This window comes from Mirounga angustirostris, unplaced genomic scaffold, assembly GCF_029215605.1.
Source record: "Mirounga angustirostris isolate CCGP_5_RB_7025 unplaced genomic scaffold, mMirAng1.0.hap1 SCAF_5, whole genome shotgun sequence".
NCBI lineage: Eukaryota > Metazoa > Chordata > Mammalia > Carnivora > Phocidae > Mirounga > Mirounga angustirostris.
In genome coordinates, this window is record NW_026991713.1 from 64,400,126 (window position 1) to 64,412,422 (window position 12,297).

The window sequence follows — 12,297 nt, forward strand, 5'->3', positions numbered from 1 at the left end:
TTGAACACTCAGGACACAAAATATTTCAGGGTCCATTCTAATTTGAATGACTTTAAAAAAAGTGACTCATGAGACATGTTATTAACTAAGTCTATGAAGCTGAGAAGGTTTTCTGACTTATGTGCTCTGTGTCTGAATAGTATTGATTCTGAGCCATGAAAAACAAAATAGCTTCTAGCACTTTCCTTGATAATTTTTAAAAAGGGAGAATCAGCAATGCACATTGCAACATGTGACAAAACAGGAAATCAGGAACTTAATGTCAATCATGAGATTTCTTGCTGCAGTTCTATTTTGTGTTTCTTTCATGTTATATCTCTTCTGTGCTGAGACACTGTAAATATTTTATCATCATTCTTCTCAGAGCTGCTTTCACCTCCTTGTTCTTCCAGCTGTAGATGAGTGGATTCACCAGGGGAGTGATTACACTGTACTGTATGGAGAGGATCAACTCCAGAGATGAGCCTGAGGTTGGCATGAGATAGCGAACAATGGCTGAGCCATAGAACAGGGTCACTACTGTGAGGTGTGAGGAGCAGGTGGAGAAGGCCTTGCTTCTGCCTGTGGTGGAGCTGATGCTCAAGATGGTGGAGAGAATGCGAACATAAGAGAAGAAGATCAGGAGGCAGGTCCCAATGGCATGCAGGAGGGCAGAGCAGAGTAGCATTGCAGAGTTGGTGGAGACATCAGAGCAGGAGAGAGGGAAGAGGGAAGGCAGCTCACAGGAGTAGTGGTGGATGGTTTGAACCTCACAGAAGTCCATATTCAAAGCCAGGAGGATGTTCATGAGTGCATCCAGAAAGGCCACGACCCAAGAGCCCCACACCAACCTCTCACATAGCTGTTTATTCATTACCTGTCCATAGAGCATAGGGTGGCAGATGGCAGCATAGCGGTCATAGGCCATCACTGAGAGCAGGCAAGCCTCAATCCCTGTAGTGGCAAACACAAAGAAGACCTGAGCCAGGCAGCCCTCTACTGAGATGGCTTTCCTCTGAGACAGGAGGTTCTCCAGCAGCTTGGGCACAGTGACTGAAGCATAGAAGAGGTCTTGGAAGGAGAGATGGCTCAGGAAGAAGTACATGGGTCTGTGGAGGTTAGATTCTGTATGGATCACAAGTATTATCAGCAGGTTCCCCAGCAGAGTCAGAAGGTAAATTATCAGGAACAGAACAAAGAGCAGAACCTGGACATGGGGGTCAGCAGACAGCCCGAGAAGGATGAACTCTGTGATGCTGCTGTGATTCCTTGAGGCCATTTATGGTCACTGTTATTTAGAGAAAAATTAGGAAAGAGATTGAAATCTCTTCTTTCCGTAACAGTTTCCAGAAGGCATCACTCTTCTCTATTTATTCCCTATATCTTCTGAGCCACAAAAGCCCAGATTTGGGGGCTCAGTATCCACTCTTCTCTATTTATTCCCTATATCTTTCCCTGTATCTTCCTTCTTGCCTTGTCTGATCTCCATTTTCATAGCCCTCACATATGCCTTTAATGGTTCCATGGAGTCCTTCTCCTCCCTGGCTCTCTGCTGTGCTGTCTCTGAGCTCAGAAGATTTCCAGCTGCTCTGATTTTTACCTCAGGCCATGAGATCTCCATGTTCACAAGGACTAATTACAGGAACTTCAGATTATTAATTTTTTTTCTAAGGGAAGTTACAGTAAGGCCATGAAAATAATTTACCTAAGAGCTAGGTACTCAAAGGCTGAAGCTTCAAAAGCACATATCCTCTGAGCTCTAGCTTGGTCCTGCCTTTTTCTCCTCCTGGCTGTATGAAGACTCTCAAATCATCCACAAAAGGTATGGAGGGCTTCTCTCTGGTAGTCTTAAGTCCAAATCCTTGGGCATCCCTTTTTTTAGTTTTCTCTCTGACTCTAAATACTGTTGTACTAGGAGAATCCATGAAGTGAGTGATTCCCAGATATAACCCTTCAGAAGGGCAGGTGTAGATTAGGCAGTCAGTAATTAGTAATTGGCCAGCAGAGCCTGACACCCCAGGAGACCAAGGAGCCAATGTTTTTTATTCTCTGGAGTCATAGCTTGAAGTCCAACTTTAGACTCACACACAAAACAAAAAAATTTTAAAAACTCAAGGGATTCTATTTAGTGTGGCCTTTCGGAACTTCTATCTTGAAGCTTTGATTTTGATGAAAAATCTCAGGTGTTTAGTGAGTTTGAAAGGAGGCAAAGTAGGTGGCAGCATCCTTTATGTGCTTAGTCTCAGTATGTCATATTTGGGAAAGCAAAGGGAAGCTGTTCATTGATCGCAGGTTATTTTCCTTTGCCCTCATAATTTGAATTCATAAATATCTCTCAGATGAATATTTTAGTGATCAATTGTGTCAACAATCAGGGAGGTTTTCAGGGAAACTGTTGAAGGCAGGTCATGAAAGCCAAGGAAGAGATGGTGAAGGACTGAGCAATCAACAGTGACAAATACAACAGTTTGATTCTGAATGATTAGAAATACAAAATACCCATTGGATTTTATTTTTTTTATTTTTTAAAAAAGATTTTATTTATTTATTTGACACAGAAAGAGACAGCGAGAGAGGGAACACAAGCAGGGGGAGTGGGAGAGGGAGAAGCAGGCTTCCCGCCGAGCAGGGAGCCTGATGCGGGGCTTGATCCCAGGACCCTGGGATCATGACCTGAGCCAAAGGCAGTCGCTTAACCAACTGAGCCACCCAGGCACCCCCCCCATTGGATTTTAGACTTACAATGTATTGTTGTCTATAAGGAACAGTGGGAGCATTGGCCAGATTGAAGAAGATTTAGATGTGCATTAATGCTAAAAACTGGTATGTTTTTTAGAAGAGAATGAGACCAGAGCAAAAATAATAATGAAGATTTATTAATTACATACCAAATTCCAGGTTTTGTCCCGCACATTTTAGGTATGATAACTAATTCCTCACAATAACTCTATGAACTGGAATTTTATTACCCTCATTTACCCCAAATGAGGAAACTGAGGCACAGTGGAATATCTGGTCCAAGTTTATAAAGTTATTAACTGGTGGAGTCAGGATTAAAATTTATATCATAAGACCTTAAAAACTGCTTTTTTTTTTTTTTTTAACTTGACTAAATAGCCTCAAATGGGGAAATTGAATTTAAGGTTTGTGATATATATATTCTTTTTATTTTATTTAATTAATTAATTTATTTTAAAGATTTATTTATTTATTTGAGAGAGAGAGAGAATGAGAGACAGAGAGCATGAGAGGGAGGAGGGTCAGAGGGAGAAGCAGACTCCCCGCCGAGCAGGGAGCCTGATGCGGGACTTGATCCTGGAACTCCAGGATCATGACCTGAGCCGAAGGCAGTAGCTTAACCAACTGAGCCACCCAGGCGCCTGTGATATATATATTCTTATAGACAGAAAAGGAGCTGTAGATACAAAACAAAGAGAGGGGAGACTCAGAAAGCAAAATCTAGTGTTCTGTTAGAAGGCTGTGCCACTTCTCTGGACATTATATAAGCAAACAGGGAGCATAACACATCAAGATCTGTTCCTGAATTCAAATGATAATAAAGGGCTAGATGGATGTTTCTTTTTCTTTTCTGATATGCAGATACTTGGATTTAGACATATCTGGGATTTATACAAGTAATCACTAAAAACAATTGAGTGATTTTCAAAGATATTTGAAGGTAATATTAATGTAAAGTTGTAAGCATAGCCTGTTTTGATAACAGAGTCAGACAATAATAACATGAAAGGAAGTTTATAAACTTTTAAAGGAAATTCATAAACACAAAATTGTAAGAGAAAGCCTTAAACAGCCTCTTTCAGAAGGCTGCCTAGTAATTTCCAAAGTTCTTAGAGTTTGGAGAAAAATTCACAGGACAGAATTTCCCAAAAAGATGGCAGAGGAGTTGGGGACCCTATTCCAACCAGTCCCAGGAATTGAGCTGGATATCTACCAGACCACTCTGAACACCCATGGAATCAGCCTGAGATGTAAGAAGATAGATCTGGATCTCTACAAACAGAATATCACAGGTGGTTGGTTTCCAGGTATGAAGTGGGGAGCTGTGATTCTGCGGGCACATATCAGAAGACAAACAGAAAGGGAAGGGAGCCGTGGGGATCCTGCACCACTAGTTCTCGAAAGCCTCCCATGCTGGGGATGGGGCACAGACTCACAGACCGGTAGCACGGGTAAAGGACTTTAGGGCAGCCCCCCAGACTGAAACCTGGAGTGGCAGGGCCACCTGAGTGAACTGGGGGTGGCTGGCAGTTTTAGAAGCACAAAGGGCAGAGACACGCCCCCATGCCCTGACCTGGAGGCGAGGACTGGGAGCATGGCTGAGGGGTGCACAACCCAGGATGCTGCAGTTTATAGCAGCACAGACAGAAACAGAGAGAGTGTGGCCCGGAGAGCTCCCTGAAGAACAGATTGTGATCTCTCTGTTCTGAGGCAGAGGATTGGAAACAATCTCTTCTGCTCTGACTCTCAGAAGAGACATGGAAAGCCACCAGGGAAAGCCGCCAGAGAACAAAAGCCCCCCAAAACCAGTTTTCACTGAGCCCATCCCCCACCACAGGGTGCAGGGCAACTCTGCCCAAACACGGTTGCCTGAGTAACAGTATGGCAGGCCCCTCCAGAAGACAGGCTGGGAAAACAAGAGGCCAACAACCCTAAGGTCCCTATAAAACAGGTACATCTTGCTTGGGTTGTGGTCAATAATTTGGACTCTGTACATTCCCTCAACCACCCCTCAACAGAATGACTAGGAGGAGGAACCCCCAAAATAGGAAAGACTCAGAGACTGTGACTTCTGCCACAGATTTACAAATGGATACCATTATAACCAAGATGTCAGAAATGGAATTCAAGGGCGCCTGGGTGGCTCAGTTGGTTAAGCGACTGCCTTCGGCTCAGGTCATGATCCTGGAGTCCCGGGATCGAGTCCCGCATCAGGCTCCCTGCTCGGCAGGGAGTCTGCTTCTCCCTCTGACCCTTCTCTGTCTCTCTCTCTCTGTCTCAAATAAATAAATAAATAAAATCTTTAAAAAAAAAAAAAAAAAAGAAATGGAATTCAAGGTAGCAGTTATGAAGACAATAGCTAGAATGGAGAAATCAATTAATGGCAACACAAAGTCTCTAAGGGCAGATATGAAAGCTGAATGGCAGAACTTAAAAATGCTATCAATGAGATACAATCTAATCTAGATAATCTAACAGCTAGGGTAAGTGAGGCAGAAGAACAAATTAGTGATCTAGAAGACCAAATGATAGAAAAGAAGGATAAAGAGGAGGCCAGGGAGAAACTACTCAAAATCCATGAAAACAGAATAAGAGAAATAAGTGACACCATGAAATGTTCCAATGCCAGAATTATTGGGATCCCTGAGGGGGAGGAGAGAGAGAGAGGACTAGAAGATATATTTGAGCAAATTGTAGCTGAGAACTTCCCTAATCTGGGGAATGAAACAAACATTCGTGTCCTAGAGGCAGAAGGACCCCTCCCAAGATCAAGGAAAACAGGCCAATGCCCCATCATGTAACAGTAAAACTCACAAATCTTAGAACCAAGGAAACCATCTTAAGGGCAGTTAGGGGGAAGGGATTCCTTGTGTACAGAGAGAGAAACATCAGAATAACGTCAGACCTATCCACAGAGACCTGGCAAGCCAGAAAGGCCTGGCAAGACATATTCAGGGTATTAATGAGAAGAACATGCAGCCAAGAATACTTTATCTGGCAAGGCTGTCATTTAGAATGGATGGAGAGATGCAGAGCTTCCAAGACTGGCAGAAACTGAAAGAATATGTGACCACTAAGCTGGTCCTGCAAGAAATATTAAGGGGAGTTCTAGAAAAGGAGAAATAGCCCCAGAGTGATATAGAACAGAAATTTACAGAGACAATCTATAGAAACAAGGACTTCACAGGCAACATGATGACAGTAAATTCATATCTTTCAATATTCACTCTCAACATGAACAGCCTAAATGCTCCCATAAAACGGCATAGGGTTGCAGATTGGATAAAAAGACAGGACCCATCCATATGCTGTCTACAAGAGATTCATTTTGAACCTAAAGATACATCCAGACTGAAAGTGAAGGGATGAAGATCCATCTTCCATGCCAACAGACAGCAAAAGAAAGCTGGGGTAGCAATTCTTATATCAGACAAATTAGATTTCAAGCTAAAGACTGTAGTTAGAGACACAGAAGGACACTATATCATTCTTAAAGGGTCTATCCAACAAGAAGATCTAACAATTGTAAATATCTATGCCCCCAACATGGGAGCAGCCATCTACATAAGCCAACTGTTAACCAAAATAGTCATATTGATAACAATACGTTAATTGTAGGAGACCCCAATACTCCACTCTCAGCAATAGACAGATCACCTAAGCAGAAAAATCAACAAAGAAATGAGCTTTGAATGACACACTGGACCAGATGGACCTCATAGATATATACAGAACATTCCACCCTAAAACAACAGAATACTCATTACTCTAGAGTGCACATGGAACTTTCTCCAGAATAGACCATGTACTGGGTCACAAATCAGGTCTCAACCGATACCAAAAGATTGAGATTATTCCCTGCATATTTTCAGACCATAATGCTTTAAAAATGGAACTCACTCATAAGAAAATTTTGGCAGAAATTCAAACACTTGAAAGCTAAAGACCACTCTGCTCAAGAATGTTTGGGTCAACCAGGAAATCAAAGAAAAACTTAAAAATTCATGGAAACCAATGAGAACAAAGACACATCGGTCCAAAACCTCTGGGATACTGCAAAGGCGGTCCTAAGGGGGAAATACATAGCCATCCAAGCCTCACTCAAAAAAATAGAAAAATCCCGAATTCACCAACTAACTCTACACCTTAAAGAACTAGAGAAAAAGCAACAAACGATGCCTAAGCCATGCATTCGAAGAGAAATAATTAAGATTGGAGCAGAGATCAATGAATTAGAAACCAGAAACACAGGAGATCAGATCAATGAAACTAGAAGCTGGTTCTTTGAAAGAATTAATAAGATTGATAAACCATTAGCCAGACTTATCCAAAAGAAAAGAGAAAGGACCCAAATTAATAAAATGACGAATGAAAGGGGAGAGATCACGACTAACACCAAGGAAATAGAAACAATTATTAGAAATTATTATCAAGAGCTATATGCCAATAAACAAGAACAGACTGTGATCTCTTACATGAAATTCTGGATGAAATGGAGGCCTTCCTGGAAACCTATAAGCTGCCAAGACTGAAACAGGAAGAAATTGACAACCTGAATAGGCCAATAACCAGTAATGAGATTGAAGCAGTGATCAAAAACCTGCCAAAAAACAAGAGTCCAGGGCCTGATGGATTCCCTGGGCAATTCTACCAAGCATTCAAAGAAGAAATAACACCTAGTCTCCTGAAGCTGTTTCAAAAAATAGAAACAGAAGGAAAACTTCCAAACTCATTCTATGAGGCCAGCATTACCTTAATCCCCAAACCAGGCAAAGAACCCTTCAAAAAGGAGAATTTCAGACCGATAACTCTGATGAACATGGATTCCAAAATCCTCAACAAAATCCTAGCTAATAGGATCCAACAATACATTAAAAGGATCATCCACCACGACCAAGTGGGATTTATCCCCGGGGTGCAAGGATGGTTCAACATTCGCAAGTCAATCAATGTGATAGAACACATTAAGAGGAGGGAGAAGAACCATATGGTGTCTCAATTGATGCACAAAAAGCATTTGACAAAATACAGCATCCTTTCCTGATTAAAACTCTTGAGTATAGGGATAGAAGGAATATTCCTCAAGTTCATAAAATCCATCTATGAAAAGCCCACAGCGAATATCATCCTCAATGGGGAAAAGCTGAGAGCCTTTCCTTAAGATCAGGAACACGTCAAGGATGCCCACTCTCACCACTATTGTTCAACATAGTACTAGAAGTCCTGGCAACAGCAATCAGACAACAAAAAGAAATAAAAGGTAATCAAATTGGCAAAGAAGAAGTCAAACTCTCTCTCTTCGCAGATGACATGATACTTTATATGGAAAATCCAAAAGACCCCACCCCCAAATTACTAGAACTCATACAGCAATTCAGTAATGTGGCAGGATACAAAATCAATGCACAAAAATCGTTGCTTTCTTATACACTAACAATGCAACTGTAAAAAGAGAAATTAGAGAAACTATTCCATTTACAATAGCACCAAAACCCATAAGATATCTTGGAATAAACCTAACCAAGAGGTAAAGGATCTATACTCTAGGAACTACAGAACACTCATGAAAGAAATTGAAGAAGACACAAAAAGATGGAAAAACATTCCATGTTCATGGATCGGAAAAATAAACATTGTTAAAATGTCTGTGCTACCCAGAGCAATCTATACTCTCAATGCCGTCCCGATCAAAATTCCAATGACATTTTTCAAAGTGCTGGAACAAACAATCCTAAAATTTGTATGGAATCAGAAAAGACCCCAAATTGCCAAGGAAATGTTGAAAAAGAAAAACAAAGCTGGGGGCACCACATTGCCAGATTTCAAGCTATATTACAAAGCAGTGATCACCAAGACAGCATGTACTGGTACAAAAACAGAGATATAGACCAATGGAACAAATAGAGAGCCCAGATATGGACTCTCAACTCTATGGTCAAATAATTTTTGACAAAGCAGTAAAAAATATGCAATGGAAAAATGATAGTCTCTTCAATAAATGGTGTTGGGAAAATTGGACAGCTATATACAAAAGAATGAAACTTGACCATTCTCTAACACCATACACAAAGATAAACTCAAAATGGATGAAAGACCTCAATGTGAGACAGGAATCCATCCAAATCCTAGAGGAGAACATAGGCAGTAACCTCTTCGACATTGGCCACAGCAACTTCTTTCAAGATACATCTCCAAAGGCTAGTGAAACAAAAGCAAAAATGAACTTTTGGGACTTCATCAGATAAAAAGCTTTTGCAAAGCAAAGGAAACAGTCAACAAAACCAAGAGGCAACCCACAGAATGGGAGGAGATATTTACAAATGACACTACAGACAAAGTGCTGATTTCCAAAATCTATAAAGAACTCCTCAAACTCAACACCCAAAAAACAAATAATCAAGTCAAAAAATGGGCAGAAGACATGAACAGACACTTCTCCAAGGAAGACATACAAACGCCCAACAGACACATGAAAAAATGTTCATCATCATTAGCCATCAGGGAAATTCAAATCAAAACCACATTGAGATACCACCTTACACCAGTTAGAATGGCAAAAATTGACAGGGCAAGAAAGGACAAATGTTGGAGAGGTTGTGAAGAAAGAGGAATCCTCTTACACTATTGGTGGGAATGCAAGTTGATACAGCCACTTTGGAAAACAGTGTGGAAGTGCCTCAGAAAAATAAAAATAGAGCTACCCTATGACCCAGCAATTGCACTACTGGGTAGTTACTCCAAAGACACAGATGTAGTGAAAATAAGGGCCATATGCACCCCAATGTTCATAGCAGCAATGTCCACAATAGTCAAACTGTGGAAAGAGCCGAGATGCCCTTCAACAGATGAATGGATAAAGAAGATGTGGTCCATATATACAATGGAATATTACTCAGCCATCAGAAAGGATGAATACCCAACTTTTACATCAACATGGATGGGACTGGAGGAGATTATGCTAAGTGAAATAAGTCAAGCAGAGAAAGTCAATTATCATATGGTTTCACTTATTTGTGGAACATAAGGAACAGCATGGAGGATATTAGGAGAAGGAAGGGATAATTGAAGGGGGGAATTGGAGGGAGAGATGAACCATGAGAGACTATGGACTCTGAGAAACAAACTGAGGGTTTTAGAGGGGAGGGGTGTGGGGGGATGGGTTAGCCTGGTGATGGGTATTAAGCAGGGCACGTATTGCAAGGAGCACTGAGTGTTATTCGAAAATAATGAATCATGGATTATTACATCAAAAACTAATCATGTATGGTGACTAACATAACATAATAAAATAAAATGAAATTAACAACAAAAAAAAAAACCTCACAGGACTGTTAGAGCCCCAAATTACAATATTTTGCCTTGGCATAGAGTTACAGAAGTCACATATGTCCTTTGCCTACATTTCTATGCATTCATTGGGGGCAGTGAATGTCTGAGATCCATCCTTTAAGCTAAGCAACTGATTGCTCTGCAGGGCATGTACAGACCATGGTTTCCAAGGTCTGGAAACCTTCTTTTCTTGACCCAAGAGTGTCACATTTACAAACTCTATATTCAGCCTTATATTCTTGATTTTACATTGCTTGGGCTAGAAGCCAAGCCTGACATTTCCCAGATTCTCTTGCTAATAGGTTTCTGGTTACATTTAGGCAATTGGAGGCAGTGGTCTGTTTAAGCGTATGAATAAGAAGGAGAAGGACAAGGAGAAAAAGAGGAGGAGGGGGAGGAAGAAGAGGCACAGGAGGCAGTGGTGGGGACACTGCAGCCACATTCTGATTATGGCAGGAGTAGTGCAGCAGTTTTCCAGCAGTCCTGGCATCACTCTGATTCCTATCCTCAGTGGTCCCGTCTCTGGGGCCCCAACAGCACAGCAGCCAATGTAGAATTATCAGCTTCAGCCTAGGGTTGGAATAATTTCTTCATTCTTTTTTGCTTCTCTAAGACTCCCTTCATCCTTCTCCCTTTTGGCCATTGAGTCATTCCCACAACTTAGTATTAAATATACCTTCAAGATTAAACAGCATCCTACTAAAAAATGAATGGGTCAATGAGGAAATTAAAGAAGAATTTAGGGTAAATACCCAGAAGTGCAATTGCTGGGTCATAGGGTAGCTCTATTTTAAAATTTTTGAGGAACCTCCACACTGTTTTCCAAAGTGGCTGTACCAACTTGCATTCCCACCAACAGTATAAGAGGATTCCCCTTTCTCCACAACCTCTCCAACATTTGTTGTTTCTTTCCATGTCCATTTTTGCTTTCTGGGTATTTACCCCAAAGACACAGATGTAGTGAAAAGAAGGGCCATATGCACCCCAATGTTCATAGCAGCAATGTCCGCAATAGCCAAACTGTGGAAAGAGCCGAGATGCCCTTCAACAGATGAATGGATAAAGAAGATGTGGTCCATATATACAATGGAATATTACTCAGCCATCAGAAAGGATGAATACCCAACTTTTACATCAACATGGATGGGACTGGAGGAGATAATGCTAAGTTAAATAAGTCAAGCGGAGAAAGTCAATTATCATATGGTTTCACTTATTTGTGGAACATAAGGAATAGCATGGAGGACATTAGGAGAAGGAAGGGAAAAACGAGGGGGGTATTGGAGGGAGAGATGAACCATGAGAGACTATGGACTCTGAGAGACAAACAGGGTTTAGAGAGGAGGGGGCAGGGGGGATTGGTTAGCCCAGTGATGGGTATTAAGGAGGGCACGTACTGCATGGAGCACTGGGTGTTATACTAAAACAATGGATTGTGGATCACCACATCAAAAACTAATGATGTATTGTATGGAGCCTAACATAACATAATAAAAAAAATAAAAAAAAAAGAATTTAAAAAATGCATGGAAGCAAATGAAAATGAAAACATGATATTTCAGAACTCTTGGGATGCAGCAAAGTGGTCCTAAGAGGGAAGTATATAGCAATACAGGCCTTTCTCAAGAAACAAGGAAAGTCTCAAATACACAATCTAACCTTAAACCTAAAGGAGATGGAAAAAGAACAGCAAATAAAGTAGGAGAATAGAATTAATAAAGATTAGAGCAGAAATCAATAATATAGAAATTAAAAAGCCAGTAGAACAGATCAGCAAAACTAAGAGGTGGTTCTTTGAAAGAATTAATAAGATTGATAAACCCCTAGCCAAACTTATCAAAAAGAAAGGAGAAAGGACCCAAATAAATAAAATCATGAATGAAAGAGGAGAGATCACAGCCAACACCGAGGAAATACAATTATAAGAACATATTATGAGCCACTATATGCCAACAAATTAGGCAATCTGGAAGAAATGGATACATTCCTAGAAATTTATAAACTACCAAAACTGAAAGAGGAAGAAATAGAAAACCTGAACAGACCCATAACCAGCAAGCAGTAACCAGCAAGCAGTAATCAAAAATCTCCCAACAAACAAGAGTCCAGGGCTGGATGTCTTCCCAGGAGAAATCTACCAAACATTTAAAGAAGAATTAATACCTATTCTCCTGAAACTGTTTCAAAAAATAGACAAGGAAGGAATACTTCACTCTTTCTTTGAGGCCAGCAATACCTTGATCCCAAAAC

The 12,297-nt window shown here is 40.8% G+C and overlaps 1 protein-coding gene across 1 annotated transcript; it reads right to left on the bottom strand.

Annotated features, from left to right (window-relative positions):
* Window positions 1-310: 310 nt before the first annotated feature.
* Window positions 311-1,258, bottom strand: LOC123839078 (olfactory receptor 8S1-like). The gene has a single exon (XM_045868458.1). The coding sequence runs from the start codon at window positions 1,256-1,258 to the stop codon at window positions 311-313; it is 948 nt and encodes a 315-aa protein (XP_045724414.1).
* Between the last annotated feature and the right edge of the window lie 11,039 nt (window positions 1,259-12,297).